This window comes from Microcaecilia unicolor, chromosome 14 (genome assembly GCF_901765095.1).
Source record: "Microcaecilia unicolor chromosome 14, aMicUni1.1, whole genome shotgun sequence".
Classification (NCBI taxonomy): domain Eukaryota; kingdom Metazoa; phylum Chordata; class Amphibia; order Gymnophiona; family Siphonopidae; genus Microcaecilia; species Microcaecilia unicolor.
The window spans coordinates 31,424,863-31,451,507 of record NC_044044.1 but is presented as its reverse complement, the minus strand read 5'-3'; the positions used below and the strand labels follow the sequence as shown (position 1 = coordinate 31,451,507).

Here is a 26,645-nt window from a genome sequence, read left to right as displayed (position 1 = left end):
TGCCTCTCTGAGAAGGGGAGGGAGGAGAGGGCTCAGGTCCTCCCCCCTTTTCAAAAGACTTCCCAGCGCAGTCTTAAATCCCAGTCTTCAGTGATCTGTCAAACTTCCAGCTCCCAGTTGAGGAATTTCCAGTCAGTTTTTTTCCCTTTCCTCAGTACAGTCAAGAAAGTAGCCGTCCAGACCCGGAGATTGGTAAGTACACTAAGCTTTATACCTCTTTCCAGTCCTGTGGCTACATTCCTGTGACCTTGTAACATGTACACACCAGAGGACACATAGCATGTAACACGGCAGGACATGGCATCACTGTGAGCTATAACTAATTTAGGGTAGACCTGAAGTCTTTTTTTTATTTCCGAAATTCCTTTTGAATTGTTAAAATTATTTCCTGACACTGGGTGTAAGAGGGATAAAGAAATGAGGATAAATGTTTGAGGACTAAAGGGGATAAAGGGGAAGGGGGGGGGATGAGGGATAATGGGGAGGGAGGCGGGTTTAGCTGGGGAGGAAATGTACTAAACTTTATTGGAACTAGATAAGTATGGACAGACATGACCCACGTTGGGTGATGTAACCAGACAGAATTAACGTATATGCTTTTGAAGTTTTTTTTTTTATAATAAACAGATTTAAACGTAAAATTATTTCCTATTTTAAACTATTATATTGTATTTTGTATGGTTTATTCATTAGTTTTGTTGATTGGAATTCTTGGTTTGGTAAACCATCTTCTCGACACATAGAATTTCGGTGAGGTATTTGCGGCATATAAGAAAGAGTTGTTATGTTATATATTATGGACATAATAGGACTTTATTGTTTTAATATGTTGGCATTTCTTGTGGGGTTTTTTTTTTTTTTTAAATCTTCGCCGCGAATATATTGTGTCTTTTATCTTCTGGTATCACAGGACTGCATTTAACAAAACGTGCCACGTGATAGAATATGTAACATCTGGGGGCATATTTTCTGAGGCTTTATCACTTTTACCTGGATAGAAAAGGAGTTAACCCACTTTTAACTGCTCAAAAGCCCAGACATACATTTGGCTGCGGAGAAACAAGGTGTTTGGGAAGTGAGGAGCATTTTGAAGGCACATTTGGAAAGTATGAGCATATATTTAGGTCTCGCAGAAGTGATGCCTCCTTGGCTCACTGCTAGCTCGCTTCAATTGAACAGTCCTTTTTAAATGTGGAAGCAGATGTGTACGTTTGAAACCAGACGACAAAACCAATACTCAAAGACAAGGTAGGCGACTGCCTTATGTTTGGAAACTGGCTTGGGGTTTACATGTCTGTAATATGTAATATAATGTAGGGTATTAGAGCACATTCATAAAACATAAGTAATCTTGGCACAGCGTGAATATACCATGACATCCTTATCAGATAGGTCATATGATATTCCGTGGTGTGTGGTTTATCTATGATACACCATAACACAAACGACTAAACGATATACTATCTTTCTTATATTGTGAGCTCCAAGGGATAAGAATTCTGTCGTATATGTCCCTAAAGTGCCACATATGCCTTGTGGCACTATATAAATAATATTTATTTCCGGTTTTATGGTCATCCCCCAACTAAGGCTACAAACTGATTCACATTCATCAACATTAAAAAGAACAATGAATAAGAATAAAAATCTCAGAGTCAACATAAAACATAAAAAAACCAAAAACATAGCAAAGAATAAGAAAAACAGAGCAAGGACAATATCGATAACGAAAGTAGACTTTCGTAAACAGTCCTATATTACCATGGGAACCTAATCCTACAGCTAACACTGCAGATCCTACTTGCAAAAGGAAGAGAGGAAAGAGAGCAGAAAGGGTTTACCGAAAGCAGGGCTGAGGTCAGAGAGGGAAGATCATAGAAGAATGATGGAGAAGGACAATGGAACCGATGAGGGAGGGAGGAAGGAGAGGAGGGAAGAAAGAGGAAAGCTGGAGTCAAGGAAGGATGAAGGAAAGTCGTTTCACCACTCAGTCCTGCTTTTTAGTAAGGGAGGAAGAAAGAATAATTGGAATTGGGAAAAGAGATGATGAAGTCTTGGAGGGAGGAAAGTGAAGGACGAGGAAATCAAGAAAGTAGAGGAGTGATGGGAGGGGGAAAGAGCAATTGGAAAAGGAGATGATGAAGTCTGGGAGAAGGAAGGCGAGAAGTGATGGATTCAGGGAAGGATATTGCAGAGGGGTAATGGAAGTGGTGAGGAAGGTGAGACACTGGAATTAGGGAAAGATGATGGAAGTGGTGAAGAAGACAGTTGGCGTCAAGGAGAGGCCTACTAATGGTTTCTATAATGCTACTAGATATATGCAGCTCTGTACACAGGTACTTTGTCCCTAGAGGGCTAACAATCTTAAGTTTTTGTACTTAGGGCAATTAAGGATTTCTCAAGGTTACAGGGAGCTACGGTGGGAATTAAACCCAGTTTACCAGGATCAAAGCCTGTTGCAATGACCAATAGGCTACGCCTCCACTCACAGAAGAAGGGTGGAGCAGGATGATGACATCAGGAGAGAAGGATGATATAGTAAGGGAGGCAAGAACAGTGACGGAGTCAGGGAAGTAGGATTATGGGGGAGGAAGGAGAGGAATGATGAGGTCAAGGAGGAATGATGGAGTTAACGTTTTGTTTTGGAATTTTTTTAATGACGAAGCCTATGATTAGATATTTATTATCGGTAAAATGGAGCCCTGCAGGCACTTCCTGTCCCATTCTTGTGGAACCTCTCTGCTCTTTATTGGTCTGGCTTTGGTCGCTAAAGTGACACTAAAGGACTCTTTCATCAAGCCACGCTAGCGGCTCTGGAGCGGTAATGCCGACAAAGTCCAGAATGGGCTCCGTTAGCATTGTTGCTCGGGAACTGCTAGCACGGCTTGATTAAAAAGGCCCAAGGGATAATAATTTTCCAGGTCATTTCCTCCTACTTTCAGCCAAAGGCCTTTCTGGGGACAGGACTGGAAAGGGACTTGCTTTTATGCACATCATTTTTAATTTTCAACATTATGATTGCACATTTTCATTGTTGAAAAGAAGGCTTTTGCACAGAACTAGAGATGTATTTTTATTTTATTTATTGATCATTTTATAGCTTGTAAAACTGATTCATTCGGTGCAATGAATAACACGACATATATAAAATTAACAAAAATAAAGCAAAGAGCAAACAAGGCAAATCCACTGACACAGTGACAGGATCCCACAGATTTGCTGTTCCAGCTGCTGTTTCTCCTCTTTCCTCAGGGTTAGACCCAGTTTTCCTGCTCATTCTTTTGCGGGGAGTCTTTGATTTTCTCTCTGCTCTTTGGGGAAATGGGCATCTCTTCTCTCTTTGGATTTGGTACAGTACAGAAGCAGTTGCATTTCTGCTTCTAACCTGGGTTCAGGATCCCCCAGATTTTGCTGCTCCACCTGCCGTTTCTCCTCTTTCTCCAGGGTTAGACATAGTTTTTCTGCTCATTCTTTTGTGGGAAGTGTTTGATTTTCTCTTTTCACTTTGGGAAATGTGCCTCTCTTCTCTCTTTGGATTTTGCACAGTACAGGAGAAAATGCATTTCTGCTTCTAACCTGGAACAAAATCTCCCACAGATTTTGCTGTTCCGGCTTCTGTTTCTCCTTTTCCACCAGGATTAGATACAGTTTCCTGCTCATTCTTTTGTGGAAAGTGGTTTTCTCTCTCTGCTCTTTGGGAAATGTGCATTTCCTCCACCTCTGGATTTTACTCATTCCAGGAGGAAATGCGTTTTTCTTCTAGTTCTAATTGCAGATCGTGGCATGTCCTTAGTTGTCAGACCTCTTCAGGGAGCTCAGATGTCTATACTTGCTCTTTGTCACTAGCAGATCTGATTTCCATTAAGCAACCTCCACCGGTGGGTGACTGTGGTATCTTCTTCTGTTGTAGCTGTGGTCCCCTGATCTGGGATCCATGGAGACACCCTAGAGAGGGCTGAATCTCTGAGACCTTCAGTACTGTGGTGGTGAATCCCTGTATTTCTTAAAAGATGGGGAGGCTGGAATGGTCTGGCTGGCCTCTCAGCAGCCCAATTACCCATTCTTAGTATACAGATCTGACCTCAGACATCTGTTAAACTTTACTGTCAGTGACAGAAAAGAGCAGAGAGCTGGGACAAGAGATGGATGGAGGGATTAGATGAGGAGAGGGCGAGAAATGGACTCTGCATACAATGCAATGCCAGAGAACTAGAATCAGAAATGCAGTTCCTCCTGTAATGAGTAAACTCTAAAGCCAGAAAAGAGGCACATTTCCCAAAGAGCAGGGAGAGAACATCAGTGTCTTTCCACGAGGAATGAACAGAAAAAAAAATTTGCATCTAATCCTGGGGAAAGAGGAGAAACAGCAGCTGGAGCAACAAAATCTGTGGGATCCTGAACCCAGGTTAGAAGCAGAAATGCATTTCCTCCTGTACTGTGCCAAATCCAAAGGGAGGGTCTTTTACCAGGAATACAATGGATCCTGTGGCAGATAACTTGTGCTAACCTTTAGTAAAAGAGAGAGAAAATCAAAGACTTCCCATGAAAGAATGAGCAGGAAAATCTTTACTACTGCTGGAAAGAGGAGAAACGGCAACTGAAACAGCAAAATCTGGGGGATCCTGTCAGGCTGCCAGAAACTTCACATGATGAGAGATAGTCCAGACCTAAATCGGAAGCCAGGATTTATCTTCTGTATCCTGTAATTGTATCTTCTGATCACTATTATGTTACTTTTCTCTCCTTTTATTTGGCAATACGCAGGCACATAGTTAAACTAAAAAGAATAAATAACATTTTCCTGGATTTTTGGAAATCCAAACAAAAGTAAGAAATGAAAAGACCCAAGAGCTGGGAGGGAGATGGATAAAGATGGGAAAGACAGACTGGCAGAAATTTGATAATGGCTCCAATCGTGTTCCTATAAGGGATTTTTGGATTTAGTTCACTTTCAGGTGCACTAGAATATTTCCCTGTGCCTGGAGGGTTAAGGGACTCACTTAGGAACAGCAGTGGAATTTGAACCTGGCTTCGCTTGGTCCATAAGTCTCCTGCTCTGTTAAACTAGTTCGCCCCTCCTTTAACCCTTAAAATGCTAGTTTTGTGCAGGGGGAGGATAGTAGCCGAATCAGGGTAAAGTAGGAAGCTGAGAGCAACTTTCACCAGCATTGCCCCTTCCAGAACTGGAAGAAACAACAGCCTCCACAGTTATCTGAGCGTGAGTGTGTAAACAAGGGACACAGAGCCACGGGGTGTGATCAGAGACACTCTCCCCTGGATTCTATGCGTGGTGCCAAGATTTGAGGGCAATCCTGAGATGCGTAGGCAAGTTAACTGTCTAACGCTCCAGTAACAAGCAATCAGCGGACGCTAACACGCAATTATTAGCGTTAGTTGGCCCCAATCAGAATTTGCGTGTGCAACCGGCTGTTTGCTATTCTATCTGGCAAAGCGCCTAAATCCCACAGCGCATAACTCAAAAGGGGGCGTGGTCATTCCGAAAAGTCGCACACCTTGTTACAGAACACCAGGTCAGCGAGCCCAACTGGGGTGCCAGGATTTACACCAGGTTTCAGCAGGCATAAGTCTGGCACCCAAATTTAGGGAGTGGGAATTGGCTCTAAGCTCCTATTCTAGAAATGTTTTCCGGTGCGTATTTTTAAGCCCCATTTATAGAATCTGACCCTCTGTGCCCTTGCAGTGGGGTCTAAACCTGAGGCCCCAAGGTTGCTGAAAATTCCCCCCTTCTCCCCCCCCCCCCCCCACCTAATCTCTTCTTCCCATTTTCTCTCCTTCCAGCCGAGATGGCAAACAGCATGGAAATGACAACGGACGTGGGACGCTGGCCTCCCGCGTCCCCCCACATGTCACGCCAGCCCAGCCGGGTGGCACCATCTTTGGCCCCTTCCAGGAAGAAATCGTGGTTTCAGCGCTGCTGTGGCTGCTGCAGCAGCGCTCACAGCGAGGAGGACGTGGAAGAGTGGAGAAGCACCGCACCTGGAGTGAGAGACCGCGTCACAGACAGAGACCCAGACAGATCAGACACCGAGCCCACCGTAAACATAAATGGTAAGCCAAGTTTTTACCAGCGGCTGCCATAGGGGGCTGTTATCATCACCGATATTACGGAGACAGATTGTGCCTACCCTGCCTGATAGTAACATAGTAAATGACGGCAGATAAAGACCTGTACGCTCCATCCAGTCTGCCCAACAAGATAAACTCATTTTACATGATATGTGATACTTTATATGTATACCCGAGTTTGATTTGTCCTTGCCTTTCTCAGGGCACAGAGCGTACAAGTCTGCCCAGTACTGTTCTTGTACTAAGTTCTAAAGCTAACGTCGAAGCCCCTTAAAATTTACACTCCAGCCCATCCCTATCTATTCAGTCACGATCAGGGTGTAGACCGTAGAAGTCTGCCCAGCACTGTTCTTGTACTAAAAGTTCTGAAGGTTCTGGAATCCCAATTAGTAGCAACATTCCATGTAGAACCCCAGAGAGTAACATAGTAAATGACGGCAGATAAAGACCTGTACGCTCCATCCAGTCTGCCCAACAAGATAAACTCATTTTACATGGTATGTATTATGATATGATCCGTCTCTTTTTCTCGTGGTTCAGATCGGATGCTCGTGGTGACGTGTGTTGACCTGCTGAAGGACAGGAGAGGACAAAACAGGAGAGCTCATCATACCCATGAATATGAGTATGACGACCTCATCGTACGGCGGGGGAAGCCTTTTGAGATCTGCCTGACTTTCTCTCGCCCCTTTAAAGTAAGGGACGACAAGGTTATCCTGCAACTGCACATTGGTGAGTAACGTTCATGTACTGGCACCCCAAATTCCACCCACTGACCTGAATTCATCTAGACAGTGCACCTCCACCATTCTTTACAACTCCCCCCCACACACACACACACACTGAACACTCTTTCAATATTCCCTAGATCCCCCTCCCCACCCCACCACCTGGCCACCCACCATGCTCTGCAGTCTGAGCTCTCACTCTTGGAATCCATGGAAAGTTTCCATGTCCCTGTAGCACTAAGTTCTTGCAAAGACTCCTCCCTGCCTGTTCTCTCTGAGCAGACAGCGGCTGGTGTTGGAGTCTGTGATCTGCTCATGCCGACCCTCTAATTTTCCTGAGCTGGAATGTGTCTACGCCTGCCTGGTGGAGGTCGGTGTTCCTTGCCCTGGCCAATTGTGGTTCTGGCATTTCCTGAAATTTACAGCTGTGGGATCCCCATATTTTCACTCCTTTCCCAGCTCTGACTTATACGTGGCTCCGGAGAACCACCTGCTCCTGGCAAGTACCCTCTGTGCCCATCCTAAAATCTGCCATTCTTTGTTCTTCTGTCCTCCTCTAGTTTCTTCTGGTTTTTATTTTTTAAACTCAGTTGCATCCTTGTAATCAAAATGCATAGAATTCTTAAGCAGTTAAAAAATCTATTCAACTATATATCTTAGAACATTCATGATTCATGCTGTCATATGCTGCTTTGGACACCTCCATCCCACACCACACCACCGCACATACACACAAACCAAGCAAAGCCCTTTCTGTGAGATCCCGCATGCTCTCAAACTTTCCTAACCCTGGGATGCCACAGGTACACACAGAACCTCCACCTCAATATACCCAGCCCTTGAAACACCTCCTGTGGGACACCCCAAAGTCTCATCACCCTTCCTGTGAGATTCCTCTCATCCTGAGGCACCCCATGCTCTCAGAAGCTCTCTTGACCTTGGCTGCTTGGATGGTGGCCAGAGTCACTTGGGGAGGAGTGAGGTGCTTGGGTGGAAAACAGGATACACCCTGGGATGGAGAGAAACTGAGGCTAAAGCCTCTATCCTATGCTATGACAGTTTCATATTTCTTTAGATGACATCAGCACTTCTTATCTTGCACGCTGTCTGTCTGATCATCCGTTGGTGATTCTATACAGTTCATCCTTCCTGTCCTTCTTCTCCACATGCTGCCGTGTGACTGTAGGGCAGTCATTTTATCTCCCTGTTTCTCAGTTTTCATCCCTGACTCTGTCACTGACTCTCTCTCTCTCTGATCCTGAGTGAAGCACTTTATCCAGCGGCATACCGAGGGTGGTGGGGACAGTCTCCCCTGGGTGCACAATGCAGGAGGGGTGCAGGGAGCAGCAGCGCGGCTGTCGGCTCCGCCGGTTCCCTGCTCCCTCTGACCCGGGAGCAGGGAACCGGCGGAACCGACAGCCACGTGGCTGCTCTCTGCACCCCAGCAGGTAAGAAGAACACACCGGGGGGGAGGGGGCTTGGAGGTGCTGCACCTGGGGGATGTCGTGCTGCACCCGGGGGGGGGGGGGGGGTGCACAACAGTGATCCGCCCCGAGTGGCAGCCGACCAAGGAACACCACTGAGTTCTAATCCCCAGCTCTGTCACTGATTCTGGAGGAGTCACTTTATTTCCCTGTGCCTCAGTTCTAGCTGGCTGAGATTTGCACATTGAAAGCCTGCGGCTGTTTTATGGTTTATTATCACACAGTACTGTGAATAGATTATACCTGCACATTTCATAGTTAACTTGGCAGCTGGTCTGCAGGTCTTTCCCTGAGTTGTGACAGCTGTGGGATTGGAGACTATGTCTCCAGGGGGCTCATTTTCAAAGACTTACAAAGTTCCATAAGTTATAAGTCTAAGTGCTTTGAAAATGCATCCCCAAGTCTCATGGCGAGTTTGCAAATGTGGTGGGTTTTGAAATTGGCTGGTGAGCTTGTGGTGGTGATGGCATTGGAAGCCAAGTTCTGGGTTTCGCAGTTAGTTGGTTCAAGCAGTTAGGATAAAAGTTGGGTGGACGAAAGAGTTGGTGGCAGAGGTGGGATTGGAAGCCGAGTCTCCTCCAGATCTCACGAGCCTTACATTGAACATCACACTCTCATTCTTTCTCCTTTTTTTCCACCTTCCCAGGAAATGCCCCACAGGTGTCAAAGGACACTCTGGTGATAGTACCGACGGTGAATGAGTTTGACGAAGGCAGGTGGGGTGCACAGGTGAAAGAAGTTAATGGAAAGACCATGACCATGTGGGTGAACACCTCAGCGAAGGCCATCATTGGCAAATACCAGCTGACAGTGAAAACAGAGTCACCAGGAGGCACCTTCGTGATGCAACGGGATCCGAAGAATGATATTTACATTCTCTTCAACCCCTGGTGTCGATGTGAGTATCGGCCCCGGGTTCCAGCTCTGAGGTGCCCTGCTTTCCCCACTGTGACCTTGAGGTTACAGTTATAAGAAGGCCTGAGATGCATGATGTAGGGTGTAATATTTACCACTGAGGGTAAGGAATGGGGAAAACAGAATCCCAAATGCACAGGGTGTAATAACGGAAGAGTGCATGGTATTGTCTTATAGAGCTGAGCAGCTGTTGCCTGCCTTATGTGTTAACACAATGGCTTCTGGATTCTTCTCTGGCTGTGTCCCCTGCTGGTCTGGTTACTTTCTGCTCCTTCCTGTGTTGACTCTGTATAAATAAGATAACCCCCACTGAATATCAGCAGCTATCCTGTTTCCTTGCCAGGGGTGGAGACCCAGCTTGATCCCTCTGTCATTTCAGGTCTGGGGGTGGGGGGTCATGCCCTTGCAGCATCCTGCCCCTCTGAGTCAGTTTTCTTTGGGATGAGCTGTTTTTTGATGGCTCTGTTTCTGTTTTGGTGGTTCCATATTTTGTATCTGCTGTGCCTAATCTCGATATAGAACGTTAAAAGCTGTTATAATAAGATGCCTTGAAATTTTACTTCTTGAACCTTCAATGATGATGCTGAAGGGGTTGGGGGGGAGGTGGGGGTTGCGGTTTGGAAAGGTTTTCCTCCACCGGACCCCAAATTATCTGGTTTATAAATCTCTGTCTCTCCCCTCTGTTCTGTTTAGTAGTGAACGTCATCATCCCGTGATAGGAATAGACCAGCTTCCGGTGCTCAGTCTGCCTCTCCCCAGCTCTCTCCCTCCCCTTTTCCGAGTTTTACCAAGTAACGATTGCTAAAAGTATTCTTCCTCTTTCTGCTGCAGTGGATGATGTGTTTATGGATAATGAGGCCTGGAAGTATGAATACATAATGAATGAGACGGGCAGGTTGTACTATGGAACGGAGCAACAGATCGGGGAACGGTCGTGGAACTATGGACAGGTGAGAGCTGGGCTACTGGACAGACAGACAGTGTCTACTGGGATATTTCCTTCCAGAGATTCTCTTGGTGCTTATCTTCTGCCAGTGTCTCTACATAGTAACATAGTAGATGACGGCAGAAAAAGACCTGCACGGTCCATCCAGTCTGCCCAACAAGATAAACTCACATGTGCTACTTTTTGTGTATACCCTACTTTGATTTGTACCTGTTCTCTTCAGGGCACAGACCGTATAAGTCTGCCCAGCACTATCCCCGCCTCCCAACCACCAGCCCCGTCTCCCAACCACCGGCTCTGGCACAGACCGTATAAGTCTGCCCAGCACTATCCCCGCCTCCCAACCACCAGCTCTGGTACAGACCGTATAAGTCTGCCCAGCACTATCCCCGCCTCCCAACCACCAGCCCCGCCTCCTAACCACCGGCTCTGGCACAGACCGTATAAGTCTGCCCAGCACCATCCCCGCCTCCCGCCACCGGCTCTGCCACCCAATCTCAGCTAAGCTCCTTAGGATCCATTCCTTCTGAACAGGATTCCTTTATGTTTATCCCACGCATGTCTCCGTACAGAATAATGTTACTAGGCCTTCTGCTGGAAATGTACCTTCCAGTGAGACGGTCTATACTCCCCTCTCCTCAAAAAGGGACATTACCTGAGTACTTCCAAAGATACATCCGTTCAGTAACACTGTCCCTGTTTCCTTCTGTGCAAAGAAACATTACATAGAAACAGTGAAAAATGTAGGCAGATGAAGACCGTATGGCCTATCCAGTCTGCCCATCCATGCCATCTGCTCTCCCTATCGCTCCCTTAGAGATCCTACGTACTTGTCCCAAGCTCTCTTGAATTCAGGTACTGTTTACTTCTCCACCAGCCAGCAGAGCCGCTAGAACCTCCCTAAATTCCTTCAGTACCCTCAGATGTATGCCATCCGGCCCCATTGCTTTGTCCACCTTTAGTTGAGCCAGCTCCTGACAAACACAGTCCTCTGAAATCGTTCAGGGATTACTACTCCTCCATTCCTATTCCAGTTTGTCTTCTGTGGTCCTGCTCCCAGCCCTTCAGCTGTGAACGCAGAACCAGTGGCGTACCAAGGGGGGGGGCAGTCCGCCCCTGTTGCACGCCGCTGGGGGGGTGCCACGGCGCGCGCCTGCTCTGAGTTCGCTGACTTCGTGCGTTTGCTGCAGCTCCCTCTGCTCTGCCCTGGAACAGGTTACTTCCTGTTCCGGGTCAGAGGGAGCTGCAGCGAACGCGCGAAGTCAGGGAACTCTGAGCAGGCGCGCGCCGCGGCACCCCCCCCCCCCCAGCGGCGTGCACCCGGGGGGGTCCGCGCTGCATCGGGGGGGACGGGTGCTGCACCCGGGACTGCTCTACCAGTTTCTCTTAGCTTTTCCAGATATCGTCACCTGTCTTCCTCTTTCTGCGATCTCTTGCAGTTTATAAAGGCTAAGCTCTCTTTCCTTACCTTTTCAGCTACTACTTTTGAGAACCAAAGCGGCCTCCTTTTCCTTACTTTTATTTATTTTCCTTACAAAAAAGGTTTGTTGTTGCCCTTACGATAGCTCCTTTCAGTTTTGTCCACTGCTTTCCAACTTTTTCCAGATGTTCCCATCCAGACAGCAATTCCTTGAGGTAATCCCCCATCCGAATAAAGTTATCCAAGTATCTGCTGAAATACACCCCTCTTGTGATACCCTCCATTTCCCTTTCCTGTAGGAGTGTCCCCCTCACAGAGGAACATTACCTGAGTATCTGCTGATATATACCCCTCCTGACTATTCATCCTTCTCCTTTTCTCTTCCCAGTTTGATCGGGGAGTCTTGGATGCCTGCCTATATATTTTGGATCGAGGGGGAATGCCGTACACTGGGCGCTGTGATCCCATTGCTGTTTGCAGAGTCGTATCGGCTATGGTAAGTTTCCCATCTCCCAGTACTTTCTGTGCTTCCATTGACTGTACCTGAAGATATTTCCCAACCACCCTCCCCATCTCATTTTTGGCCCATACTGTGCATCAACCCCCTCTCTCACTAGCATTTACTATATGATGTGAAATGAAGTCCAGTTGGTCCACTCAGTTTGCTACATTGTCATCCCCTGATGTTTCCCCCAATGGACTCCCAGTCATTGACCCTACATGGCTATACCAGAATATCTTAAAATGTGTGGAGAGTTCACCACGCCTGTACTTTTCACCACATCCTAAGGGGGAATAAACTGCACATGCAGAGCTGAATTTTCAGATCCATGCATGCGCTTATTCACCTGTTCCTCCACCTGTAGAAGGAGATGGAAGGCACATGAGACCTTTTATGATGAAGTCTGGTACCTCCCATGAACAAAAGTTTCAAATAAACGCTATAAGATGAATTTTCCCTGGAAAACAGCCTATAAGTCCATAGGTATCAAAGTACCTCCAGGATACTTAAAGTTTGCCTCTTTGACTGGAATATACTCTAGAGGTCTCAATATACTTCTCTATATTGATGGTAACACTTAGTGGGGTGAAGACTGGGTGGGAACTGCACTTTTGCCCTGTGAAGGACATATTTTGCCAACTAAGTTCTGCCTGTGGAAGGTATGGCCTAGTTGAGTTGACCACATCTTAGTAATTTATATTGTCGAGGGGTTGTAATTTAGGACTAGCCGGGGCCTGGATGACCTGACCATGTTTCATTAAATATATTTTTTGAGGGGAGGAGTCCCTACTGAGCCGTAGTAAAGCTGACCATCTGTTCTTGGTTGTATTTTCCAGGGGCCAGGTCTTGCCATCGCAGTGTGCCTGTGTATACTTCTCTTTTATCTCTGGAGGGTGCTGCTTCCTCTTATCTTACCCCTCTTTGTGGGGGTAGCTCTGTGCTGTCTCGGTACTTGGCTGGCTCCTGTAGGACACTACTGTCTCCGCATATATGACTCAAGCCCACACTGAGCCTGTGCAGGAGAATAAAAGAACTTGGCTGCTTAGTGACCACTTCTGTGTTTGTGTCATTGTTTTAGCCCTGTATCAATGGGCAAAGCGGGATTGTTACTCGCTTCCGTTTCAACCCCTGCAGGACAAAGAGCTGTAGGATGCAGGGAGATAACAGTCTCTCCACAGTAATGTCTGGCAGAGGAGTGGATCCTCTTCAGAATGAAGTCAGAAGGGAAAGTAGGCCACAACCCTCAGTGTAGGGTTACTAATAATTCCATGACTAGTCATGGTTTTTACCATGCAGATTGTACGGAACTGTTGACCTGCTCTTCCAGGAAAATCAAAACTACAAGTCCCTGTATGCAGTGACATGAAACCAATACAAGATTAGCTTGTCCTTATGGAGCTATTCACAACCTTAGAGTGTAGAACATAGTTCACAGGCCTCATTCAGAGTATGGAATGCAATTTGCAGGCCTTGTCCACTGGCTGCTTAGAATGTTGGCCATGACCGAAGTATTGAATACAGGCTTCAATTTGAAGCCTAGAATATAGGCTGCAACTACAGTGGAGAGTCTAGGCCTCTCAGCTTGAGCCTGGAGTATAGGGGAAATCCACAGTGGAAAGTGTAGGCTTCTCAGCCTGGAGTGTAGGCCAAAACCACAGTGTAAAGTATAGACCTCTCAGCCTGGAGTGTAGGAGACATCCACAGTGAAACCTCTCAGCCTAGAATGTAAGGCAAAGCCACAGTGGAGAGTATAAACCTCTCACTCTGGAGTGTAGGGGACAACCATAATGGAGAGTGTAGGCCTCTCAGCCTGGAGTGTAGGGCAAAAACACAGTGTACAGTGAAGGCCTCTCAGCCTGGAGTGTAGGGCAAAAACACATTGTACAGTGTAGGCTTCTCGGCCTGGAGTGTAGGGGACATCCCAAGTGGAGAGTGTAGGCCCCTAAGCCTAGAGTGTAGGGGACATCCACAATGTAAAGTGTAGGCCTCTATTACTGCCTTTTAAGATAGGAAAGAGTTGGTTTTATTTTTCCTTTTGAAGCAGAGAGGAACAGTAACGCAGGCCAGAGTGATGCCAAGTTCTTTTCACTCTCTCGGCCCAACAGTACTTTGCCCTGGACAGAGTGAAAGGGGCTTCTGTTACGGGAGAAAAGGGGTAATTAAGGAACATAAACCTCTTTCTCCCTGGCATGGAAGAAGCACTGAAATCTGTGACATTTTATAGTCCTCCCTCATGCAAAACTCTCAGGCCTACTCCTATCAAAAACTTCAGGCCCTCCCAGTGAACCAGTAAAACCAGACTCATAAATACTTTTCACACATTGAGAACAGGTGAAGGAGGACTGGGGTGGGGGGTCTTAAGCAGTATCTCTTTCCTTGATTCAGCTTTCTCTCTCCAGGCCTGTCTCTACCTTGCTATGTCTGTCTCTGTGTCCTGCTGTCTCACAACATGTCTTTTCTCCTTCTCTATGGCTCTCTCTCTCTGGTTGTCCCTTCCTTTTCCACCATCACCTTGAGGTTGTTTCATAAGACATCACACCTCTCCAATCATCAAACATTATTATTATTATTATTATCATTAATGCTGCAATTAAGCCAAGGAGGATTTGAACCCCAGAGGGGGTTTCTGGATACTCCACCCTTGGGAGGTACCAGGCTGTCAGGAAATAGGGTTGGGAATGAAGGGTTAATGTTGACACATTGACAAGTGACTGCCATGGTGTATGTAGGACATTCTGGTTTAGGACAGAACTTGCCAGCCCTGTGTCTTCTCCAGGTGATGGGAGGGTGAGCCACAAGGCATTCTGGGTATCAGTGCTCAAGGCAACTGTGACTTGTGTGACTCTAGATGTGTCCTACCTACCTGCAATAACTCCTCCTCATTCATAGGTAGGTCAGGATTTTGAGATTCCAGTGTTTGTGGAGGGCACCTGCAGAACAACCAGTGACCAAGAAACAGGAGGACAGGAAAAGCTACAAGGCCCATCTTGTCTGGCTGATTTAATTCCTGGTGGAGGGCCACAAACCTCAGTTGGACAGTAGTTTGCCCCCACTCCCCTATGCCTGCCTCAGGTTGTTTTGGGTTGGTTTTTTTTTGTTATAATCTCCACCTTAATTGAATCCCACCTCCTTCCCTGAGTATGAAATCATGACTTCTTGCTGTGAAGAATTCTTTTCTCTCCTCTCCCCCCCTCCTCCCCAAGTCTCTCCTCTCTTATTCGTACAGTAATTAGGTCCTTAACGGTCATCTGAGAGGACCTGTTCCATTCTGTGTTTATCCTTTTGGAGGATGACCACACACGATACTTCAGACAGTGGTCCCGAAATTGCCAGGAGTCACTTTTTAGAAGATAATTTGTTAGGCCTGGATTTGATCATAGCTTGGACTGAAGGATCTTGATAGTAGTGGAAAAGGCATATTGAGAGGTCTCTCGGTGCCTGATGGAACCTGGTCTCGTTCAGTCCCCTTTGCTGTCCCCTGTCTGATCCAGGCTGCCCTCTGTCTGTCTTATTCAGGTGAACTCCTTGGATGACAATGGTGTCGTGGCAGGAAACTGGTCTGGAGATTACAATGATGGCGTCAGCCCTACAGCCTGGGTGGGCAGTGTGGATATTCTCCTCAGGTACCACCACACAGGGAACCCAGTCTCGTACGGGCAGTGCTGGGTCTTTTCTGGAGTCACCACCACAGGTAACTAAAGCAGGAGGTTATGTCCATGTTTCTTCCTGTCTGCTCAGGACCTTATGACCTTGTCTCTTACTGTTCTCCTTTGATAATACCTCAGTCCCACCAGCACCTGGTAATAACGTCCGTGCGTCCTATTTTGTTCATTCTAACAGTGCTTCGTTGTCTGGGAATCCCTTCAAGGAGCATCACTAACTTCGCCTCGGCTCACGACACAGATGCCAGCCTCACGCTCGATGTGTACTTCGATGAAAACATGAATCTACTGGAGGATATGAACACAGACTCTGTCTGGTGAGTGAGGGGGGGGGGACGCAACTCATCCTGCAGCAGATGTGTGCAGAACAAGCACTGAGAGTGGAGAATGAAGTGAGAGCACAGTCGGCGTGCACACACGTGAACAGTGTAACAGGGCTCTCAGTGTGTGCTATAGTGAAATAGTGTAGAGTGCTTCCGGGGGGGGGGGGGGTGAGAGCATTGACTGACACTATCGCCCTAATTCTATATATGGCACTGAAAACTGCATGTGTGAGTGCGCAAGGCAGGCGCGCTGTCAGCTCTGCCAGTCCCCTGCCCCGGAACAGGAAGTTGACGTCTAAGGGGCCAAGGGACCGGCAAAGCCAACGGCGCATGCCTGATCCGCATACCCCCTTGCTTGGAGGAGGGTGTGTGTGTGTGTGTTCCACCCCAGGTGCCATATCTCTAAGCAGCATAACAGCATTTTCAATCTGGATTGGCTATTGTTGGAAACAGGATGCTGGGCTTGATGGACCTTTGGTCTGTCCCAGTATGGCAATGCTTATATACTTGGGATTCTGAATGGAATCTTGCTGCTTTTGGGGGTTCTACATGCAATGTTGCTACTCTTTGAAATTCTGCATGAAATCTTGTTATTCTTTAGAATTCTAGAATTTTGCTACTCTTTGGGGTTCTACATGCAATGTTGCTACTCTTTGGGTTTCTGCCAGGTACTTGTGACCAGGATCGGTCTATCCCAGTATGGCAACGCTTATGTACTTACGTACTTATGTAACTCTTGCTATAGGAATTACCATGTTTGGAATGATTGTTGGATGACCCGTCCTGACCTGCCCACAGGCTTTGATGGATGGCAAGCCGTGGACTCTACCCCTCAGGAAACCAGTAGTGGTGAGTACAGGAGGCACAGGAGTGGAGGTGGGGGGGGGGGGGGGACCCTTATGAGGCTGCTATTTTGGGACACAGGGAGAAGCTGGGATCCTGTAGGGGTACTACTACTACTTAACATTTCTAGAGCGCTACTAGGGTTACGCAGCGCTGTACAATTTAACAAAGAGAGACAGTCCCTGCTCAAAGAGCTTACAATCTAATAGGGGACCTCATGGCTGCAGCTCTGCTTTGGAGAGTTCCCCAGTCTGACTGACACTCTCCCTTTCTCCTCAGGTCTCTTCCGCTGTGGTCCTTCGCCACTTCCAGCTATTAAAAATGGACTGGTGTACCTAAAATATGACACACCCTTCTGCTTTGCTGAGGTAAGATTTGTGTGCGGTTTCTCTGACAAAGCAGTATGTGTGGGGAGGGAGGAAAGGAGGGTTCTCTAGGTGAGGGTTGGATCCCAATCACTGCAGCAGTGTCCCATATATGGCATGATTGATCGGGAAGGGCTGGAGTGGACTTTGATGGCAACTGCAGACTTTTACAGTCTGAGCCCTGATCAGGATAAGGGATCAAATATGCATATTTTATACCACATTCATACCATATGCTATGAGTGTGGGTGATGTAGATCTCAGTGGGGGAGGGGAGTAAAATGTTGTTGTTAATACTGCTGGATTGTTGGTTGAATTTAATACAAATCTGAGAAAAGTTGTCTTCACTCAACGTGTACTTAAACTCTGGAATTCGTTGCCAGAGAATGTGGTAAAGGCGGGGTTTAAAAAAGGTCTGGTCGGCTTCCTAATGGAAAAGTCCATAGACCATTATTAAATTGACTTGGGGAAAATCCACTGCTTATTTCTGGGATAAGCTGCATAAAATGTATTGAACTTTCTCAGGATCTTGCCAGGTATTTGCGATCTGGATTGGCCACTGATGGGAAACAAGCTACTGGGCTTGATGGACCTTTGGTCTGTCCCAGTTTGGCAATAATTATGTACTTATGAATCATGAATTGACAATGAATATAATTATTGGGCAGACTGCACGGACCATGCAGCTCTCTGTCCCGCCATCATTTACTGTGTTACTATGTTCTTGGTGTTTAACCCCTTCCTGCTTGTCCAGGTGAACAGCGATAAGGTATACTGGCAACGACAAGCAGGAGGGAACTTTAAGAAGGTTTGTGTGGAGGAAAAGGCTGTGGGTCACAGAATCAGCACCAAAGCCGTGGGGTCAAACGCCCGTGAGGATATCACACACCTGTATAAGCACCCTGAAGGTAACGCACGTGCACACCGCACAATTCTGACAGATGAAAAAAAAAAAATACAGCTCTTACACCTGTCACACGTACACCTCTGTCACGGCAGAAATACATCCCAGTGCAGACACACTCATCTCAGGGATTTCACGTCCCTGCTTGACCCCAGATGGACAAACAATCAGAAACAGAATGGGTTCATACACAAAAAGCTTCCTTTACTGCTCAGCTGACATGTTTTTCATTTTGTAATGATCGCTTGGACTCCTACTTTGCGCTTTTTATCTTGAAATACATCTCAACTGAGGTGTAAAGGAAGCTTTCTGCGTATGAACCCATTACCTGACCCCTGATGCAGGCGTTTGAGCCGAAACATGGGCCATGTTGGGTCCTTCCATAAACTCTGCTTCCTCTACTCAGAGTCTCTGCCTTTTTTTTTTTTTTTGTCCCATCAGAGGCCCCACTGTGAGGCTCTGCATGTTTATGTTGCTTTGTTTGCCTGACTCCAGACTCAAGCAGCTCCTTCTCGCTCTCTCTCTCTCAGGTTCAGAGGCAGAGAGGCAGGCAGTACGGACGGCAGCACAGTATGGCAGCAAGCCCTCGAAGCACGGACCTAATGATGACGATTCGCAGGACGTGCAGGTGACGATCGAGGCGCAGGACGGGTGCATGATGGGAAGCGACATAAGCATGCAGGTGACAGTACGGAACAGCAGCGGCAGCCAGTGCTCCATCTCCCTGGTCCTGCGTTTCTCGGTCATGTACTACACCGGTGTGTGCCGTGACGCCTTCAAGGAAGACGTAAAAGAACTGGTTCTGGCAGCCGGGGAAGGTAAGAGTAGCGTTCATTCCACCTCCATCACCCGTAACAAAAAGAACAGCAGGTCTCTGTAGGGTTAGGAAACTCCTCCCCCCTTCCCCCTCCCCCCCCCCCCCCCCCCCCCCCCCCCCTCTGTCTCATTCAGATTCAAGAAACTTGTACATGTGGTGTAAAACTAATATATAAGGTAGTTAAAATAAGAAGAGAAAAATAAACAATACAAATACGATAAAATTACAGAGTACAGAAACATAATCACAAAGACGTCTCATCGGGGTCTGGAGCTGCTCCATATTTGTCAGCAGTCCAGAAATGTAACATGAGCAGATGCCACTGATTTTGCTGTTCCAGCTGCTGTTTCTCCTCTTTCCCCAGGATTAGACACAGTTTTTCCTGCTCATTCTTTGTTATTAAAGTCTTTGATTTTCTCTCTCTGCTCTTTGGGAAATGTGCATCTCTTCTCTTTGCATTTTGAACAGTACAGGAGGAAATGCATTTCTGCTTCTAACCTGGGTTCAGGATCCCACAGATTTTACTGTTCTAGCTGCTGTTTCTCCTCTTTCCCCGGGGTTAGACACAGTATTTCCTGACCATTCTTTTGTGAGAAGCCTTTGATTTTCTCTCTCTCTCTCTTTCTTTCTCTCTCTCTGCTCTTTGGATTTTGCACAGTAGAGGAGGAAATGTGAAAAAGGGAAAGAATCAATTTGTGAAAAGTTTTGCGATTGAAAGCAATTGATAAGGAATGCTACGGGGGAAATCAGAACTACAGGCCCCTTCATGCAACAGAGTTAACCCAGGACTGGATCGACCCTGTCAGGCGAACCTGGTTCCAGTTGACAGTGGTTCGGTGCTTTGGAAGAAATCCAGTCTGACCTCTCTGCTTCTCTGAATGTTAATGTGTTTTGTTTCAAGGCAAAAACAGCTCAGTTTGCTGACATTACTGCTCACCCAACTCTAATTATTTGGGTTACTGGAGTTCCACGTTTATAACATAGTAACATAGTAGATGACGGCAGAAAAAGACCTGCACGGTCCATCCAGTCTGCCCAAGAAGATAAATTCATATGTGCTACTTTTTTTATTTGTACTGTCCTCTTCAGTGCAAAGACCGTATAAGTCTGGCCAGCCCTATCCCCGCCTCCCAACCACCAGCTCTGGCACAGACCGTATAAGTCTGCCCAGCACTATCCCCGCCTCCCAACCACCAGCTCTGGCACAGACCGTATAAGTCTGCCCAGCACTATCCCCGCCTCCCAACCACCAGCTCTGGCACAGACCGTATAAGTCTGCCCAGCACTATCCCCGCCTCCCAACCACCAACCCTGCCTCCCAACTACCAGCTCTGGCACAGACTGTATAAGTCTGCCCAGCACTATTCCTGCCACCCACCACCGGCTCTGGCACAGACCGTATAAGTCTGCCCAGCACTATCCCCACCGCCCAACCACCAGCCCCGGCACAGACCGTATAAGTCTGCCCAGCACTAGTCCCGCCTCCCAACCACCAGCCCCAGCACAGACCGTATATGTCTGCCCACACTAGCCCCGCCTCCCAACCACCAGCTCTGGCACAGACCGTATAAGTCTGCCCAGCACTATCCCCGCCTCCCAACCACCAGCTCTGGCACAGACTGTATAAGTCTGCCCAGCACTATTCCTGCCACCCACCACCGGCTCTGGCACAGACCGTATAAGTCTGCCCAGCACTATCCCCACCGCCCAACCACCAGCCCCGGCACAGACCGTATAAGTCTGCCCAGCACTAGTCCCGCCTCCCAACCACCAGCCCCAGCACAGACCGTATATGTCTGCCCACACTAGCCCCGCCTCCCAACCACCAGCTCTGGCACAGACCGTATAAGTCTGCCCAGCACTATCCCCGCCTCCCAACCACCAGCTCTGGCACAGACCGTATAAGTCTGCCCAGCACTATCCCTGCCACCCACCACCGGCTCTGGCACCGACCGTATAAGTCTGCCCAGCACTATCCCCACCGCCCAACCACCAGCCCCGGCACAGACCGTATAAGTCTGCCCAGCACTAGTCCCGCCTCCCAACCACCAGCCCCAGCACAGACCGTATATGTCTGCCCACACTAGCCCCGCCTCCCAACCACCAGCTCTGGCACAGACCGTATAAGTCTGCCCAGCACTATCCCCGCCTCCCAACCACCAGCTCTGGCACAGACCGTATAAGTCTGCCCAGCACTATCCCTGCCACCCACCACCGGCTCTGGCACAGACCGTATAAGTCTGCCCAGCACTATCCCCACCGCCCAACCACCAGCCCCGGCACAGACCGTATAAGTCTGCCCAGCACTAGTCCCGCCTCCCAACCACCAGCCCCAGCACAGACCGTATATGTCTGCCCACACTAGCCCCGCCTCCCAACCACCAGCTCTGGCACAGACCGTATAAGTCTGCCCAGCACTATCCCCGCCTCCCAACCACCAGCTCTGGCACAGACCGTATAAGTCTGCCCAGCACTAGTCCCGCCTCCCAACCACCAGCCCTAGCACAGACCATATAAGTCTGCCCAGCACTAGCCCCGCCTCCCAACCACCAACCCTGCCTCCCAACTACCAGCTCTGGCACAGACCGTATAAGTCTGCCCAGCACTATCCCTGCCACCCACCACCGGCTCTGGCACAGACCGTATAAGTCTGCCCAGCACTATCCCCACCGCCCAACCACCAGCCCCGGCACAGACCGTATAAGTCTGCCCAGCACTATCCCCGCCTCCCAACCACCAGCTCTGGCACAGACCGTATAAGTCTGCCCAGCACTATCCCTGCCACCCACCACCGGCTCTGGCACAGACTGTATAAGTCTGCCCAGCACTAGCCCCGCCTCCCAACCACCAACTCTGGCACAGACCGTATAAGTCTGCCCAGCACTATCCCCGCCTCCCAACCACCAGCTCTGGCACAGACCGTATAAGTCTGCCCAGCACTATCCCTGCCACCCACCACCGGCTCTGGCACAGACCATATAAGTCTGCCCAGCACTAGTCCCGCCTCCCAACCACCAGCCCCGGCACAGACCGTATAAGTCTGCCCAGCACTATCCCTGCCTCCCAACCACCAGCCCCGGCACAGACCGTATAAGTCTGCCCAGCACTAGTCCCGCCTCCCAACCACCAGCCCTAGCACAGACCGTACAAGTCTGCCCAGCACTAGCCCCGCCTCCCAACCACCAGCTCTGCCACCCATTCTAGGCTAAGCTCCTGAGGATCCCTTAAATAAATAGGTATAACTGACCCCTATGACCATCTCTTAAGGAAATGGCCAGACGGTAGGATCAGGTTAAATAGTTATGCTAGTGGTCACTGGATTAATACATTACTGTATTTTAGCATTTGAATATTCTATCAGGGCCACATGCTCTGGATTTAATATCTGGAGGCATTCCTTGATTTCCTGTACTGTTATAGGGATGTTTAATGGTGCTGACAATTTGTGAACACCTTGTCAAGCAGGGCTGGCCCCCACCATTAAGCAACTGTGCTTTTCATTCATGGCCCTGCATTTCAGTCCCTATAAATAAGGTTAGCCAGTGATTCTCTGCGCGTGGCCAGGGCTGGTTTAATCGTTAGGCAGTGGCCTAGAGCAGCAGCTTCTGAGGCCAGCTGCAGTCAAAGCAAAGCAATACAGTCCTCTTTACACACATACATACAAAGCAGTGTTTCGAAATGTGATGTCCAGTTATGCGTTTTTACAGGATTTGTTCTGGGATAATCATGATTGTTGAGTTTCATTATCAAAATGTCAAGGGAGGAGGCAGAAGGCAGAAAGTTCACCTAGGTTGCCCAGTGCGTCTGGACATAAGCCCTGCATCCCTCTCCTTTGCCCTTGGGCTGCCACTGCTGTCAAGTAGCTTTCGGTTTCTCTTGAATGTGTGTTTATCTTATGTGAAATTTGTAAGTTTTATATCTTTATAGAGATCCTTCTCTCTCTCCCAAATTCACAAAATTGTGTATTGTTCTGCCTGTCTTTATTTATAAAGAACATTAGATAATCACAGATAGAGGGGCCGATACTAACAGTTCCAGTATCAGTCCTGACACCTAGTTAGGTGGGATGCAGTGTATTCTCTCCTTTCCCATCTCTCTCACCTTGGGAATGTGTCTGTCTTGCAGCAAAGTCCGTTGTGACACACTTGAAGTACTCAGAGTACCGGAATCAGCTGGTGGACCAGGGGGCCATGATGCTGACTGTTTCAGGACAAGTGAAGGAGACGGGGCAGACCCTGGCTAAGCAGCACTCCTTCCGACTCCGCACTCCAGACCTCACCATCAGGGTAAGGGCTGCGTTTCCACTCTACAACGCTCGGCAGAATCTCTGTGGAGGAAGTTTTCCACTCTACAGCTTTCAGAAAAGTTCTCTCAGGACATTGTGTCTCTGTCATGGCAGGGTCCCCAGTCAACCAAGATTTGGCCAACCCACTACAGTATAAGGCTAGGGGACATGTCATGAAGTTACTAAATAGCACATTTAAAACAAATAGGAGAAAAAGCAATGGGTTTAAAAAAGATTTGGACAAATTCCTGGAGGCAGAGTCCATAAACCATTATTAAGGTAGACCTGAGGAAAACCACTGCTTTTCCTTGAGATTAAGTAACATAGAATCTTGCTATTTTAGGGGGATCTGCCAGGTACTTGTGACCTGGACTGGCCACTGTTGGAAACAGGATACTGGACTACACGGGCCTTTGGTCTGACCCAGAGTGGCAATTCTTACGTTCGAGTTAGGATTTAGGTTATGAAAGGGTGGAGATGTGGGTTGAATTAGACATTCCGGATTCTGATAAGATTGAGTTAGAGTTAGGCTTGGGAAGATGAGCAGGGGCTCTGTCCAGGGTTGGGGGTTCCTTGCAGACTTTTAAAGGTACCTCTGTCTCTCTTTGCAGGTACTCGGAGAGCCCGTGGTTGGAAACCAGATAACTGCTGAAATCACCTTCACTAACCCACTGCAAGTCACGCTCTGTAACACGGCCATCCACGTAGAGGGGCCTGGACTGCAGAGACCCAAAGTGGTCAGAGTTGGGTATGTTTCTAGCAACCGAATTCCTCAGTATTTCACTACCATTGCTTTACTGTGGTTTTTCAGTACTGTCTTCTTGTACCTTTCTCCAATCTGCCCTCCTTTTCACTTCCACAACTCCTCTCCACCACTCTCCCTTGATCGATCTCTCATTGCATTTTTTTCTTCTCTCTCCTGTCTGCAATCTCTCTTCTATTTTACTTCTAATGTTTTCTTTTCTTTCCTGTTCTCCCCCCCCCCCAACCCACCTTACAGGGATATTGGTCCTCAAAAATCAATCACCATTTTGGAGCATTTCACCCCCAGGAGGCCGGGCCCTCGGCAGTTCATCGCCAGTCTGGAAAGCGACAAGCTCAACCAGGTCCACGGGGTCACCGAGGTCATCGTAAGGGACGCTTGAGCCAACCGCCAACTTGGACACTAAGATGGGGAGGGGAGGGTTGGGGCAAATAACTGGCACCACTGGCGGGTGCGTGGTGGTAATTTTGGGGCAGTAAGGATCAAGTGATCTGATTATTTATGTATCTTTGTGTTACGATGTGCCCCGTGGGCAGTGCCAAGATCCAAAGCTGACGTTCCAATTGGCCGTCGTTGGACTGTCCTTTTGGTTTGATGCCTTAATAGGTGCCAAGGTAACAGAGCGCTACAACAGCCTCGGCCCATGACGAGGGACAAGGTGCTGCTGGGAGTTCATTCTTTTGTGACCAGGCATTACCTCACGAGACTGGATGCTTTTTCACTGTATAAGAGACACCTCCTGCCACACCTAAGCACTGTGAAATTTACATTTAGGTGGGGAAGGTAGTTATTATATATTTATATTTTTGTTTTCTTTTTTTTTTTTTAATATATATATAACTGTGTATCATCTTCAAACTCTGTGAATGCAATGCACTGTCCATCCCTCATTCTTGTCCCCCTTCCACTGGGTGAGCAGAGGGTTCCAGGTCACAGGAAAGATAAGAGAGCTTCAAGTGCATGGAGGAAAACCAGGGCTAGGTCGCTAAGGACACAGAATCCCAGTTTCCCTGATCCTCCAGCTGCAACACTTAACACAGTAATACAGCTATAAACAGAAGATAAATAATTTATAAACCACTGTTCACGAAAATTCTTACTAAGGCAGCAAACAGTCTTACAGAAACTCACACTGGCATTAATAATAAGCATTTACAATTAACAAACAAAATTAAAAATACAACCCAACAACCTTACTGCCCAGCGATTCTCAGCGAATGGGCTTTGTCGGCATTGCAGTGCAGGAATCATTAGCACAGTTTGGTAAAAGAGGCCCTTAAACTCAACAGGTCTTCACCCTTTTTTTGTAAATGTAGCGAACTTAAGCTCTTAACACAGCTCCCGAGGAAGCTGATTCCATAGTATCGGGGAGGGGGTCCTAAGCAAGGCCACTGAACAGAGTTTTTATGCATCATGCCATTATGAGAGCATTGGCTGATAAACTGTAGCAGACCTCAAAATGCTTTTGAATTTTGCACTATGGCTCAGGTTCATTAATATTCGGTTATGATTTCTCTGTTTGACCATCTGGCAGATTCTCCCCCTGGATCGCAAAGGGGTCAGGTGGGTATAAGCTCAGGTCCACAGACCTTGCGAAGGTGGGTCCCTGGATCCATGGACTCAGGACCCCTCTTTGTGTGCCCCTTGGGGAATCTTTTTATCTCCCTGCATCCCAGTTATAATCCTCTGTTCTCTCATTCATTGTGGGTGATCCTGGCCCTTGACTTTGAGGGTTGCATTCTAAGTACGTAAGACACCAGAAGGTAAGGGAACATATAGCACCTAGTGACCTCATTGCTACTTTTGTAAAAAAAATATATATATATTTTTTAAACTCTTATATGTTTAGTTTACGAATGGTTATAAATTAAGGAGTAATTAAAATGTATTTATAGAAGTTTTTGCGCACTGGTAAATGTCAGCTGCCTTCTCAATGTAAGGGACTTCTCCGTTTGCTCTGGGAAATGCAGCTATTATTCTGTTTGTTCTTCTAGAAAATAAATATTTTTTAAAAGTTGGTGTTGAGATGTTTTATTTCCTATTTGCACGAGTGCAGATACAGGCCATTTAAGAAACAGATCTGCTGCTGTTATCTGTAGCTGCATGAGGAGTCCTTGGGATGTAAGATGATTTCTTAACCAGAGCTGGGCGTGAAGGGGGGGGGGGGGCAATATCTGGATGTGATGACTAGGGTTGCCACCTTGCCCAGTTCAAGGGAATTGATCCAGTGCTGTTTTTGCTCCATGCTGGAATGATAGTTCTGATTTGTTCCTGTGGATTAAATCCCTCAGCAAAGCCAATGGCGGTAGGGTGATGTGACAGCCTTAGACCTATGATCCCAACCCCCCCCCCCCCCCCCCCCCGGCTGAGATTAATTTGGATTCCAACTAGTGAATAAACTATTAGATATCACACCAGTCACAACCAACACCAAAGACACACCAGGAGTAGACAATCTAGCGAAATACTTTAACGAGAAAATCGTACTATTACGACTTAAAATTCCTGTCAGCACCATCGATTATGCCGAACTCCTTGATTGTCTAGATCCAGACCCTGGTGAATATCCAGCAGATAGAATCTGGAACAACTTCGAGATAT

The 26,645-nt window shown here is 47.6% G+C and overlaps 1 protein-coding gene across 1 annotated transcript; it reads left to right on the top strand.

The window, feature by feature from the left end:
* Window positions 1–24,863, top strand: TGM1 (transglutaminase 1). The gene is made up of 15 exons (XM_030186937.1): window positions 1–192; window positions 5,800–6,069; window positions 6,628–6,819; window positions 8,946–9,197; window positions 10,046–10,164; window positions 11,969–12,076; window positions 15,599–15,773; window positions 15,923–16,061; window positions 16,813–16,916; window positions 17,190–17,278; window positions 18,030–18,183; window positions 18,710–18,997; window positions 23,122–23,282; window positions 23,893–24,029; window positions 24,282–24,863. The coding sequence occupies exons 2-15, from the start codon at window positions 5,805–5,807 to the stop codon at window positions 24,424–24,426; spliced, it is 2,328 nt and encodes a 775-aa protein (XP_030042797.1). The 5' UTR covers window positions 1–192; window positions 5,800–5,804; the 3' UTR covers window positions 24,427–24,863.
* The last annotated feature ends 1,782 nt before the right edge of the window (window positions 24,864–26,645 follow it).

Coding starts and splice junctions, on each gene's coding strand:
- TGM1 (XM_030186937.1), top strand. CDS start 5,805: ATGGCAAACAGCATGGAAATGACAACGGACGTGGGACGCTGGCCTCCC. Junction 6,070..6,627: donor GCCCACCGTAAACATAAATG/GTAAGCCAAGTT, acceptor CTCGTGGTTCAG/ATCGGATGCTCGTGGTGACG. Junction 10,165..11,968: donor GGTCGTGGAACTATGGACAG/GTGAGAGCTGGG, acceptor TTCTCTTCCCAG/TTTGATCGGGGAGTCTTGGA.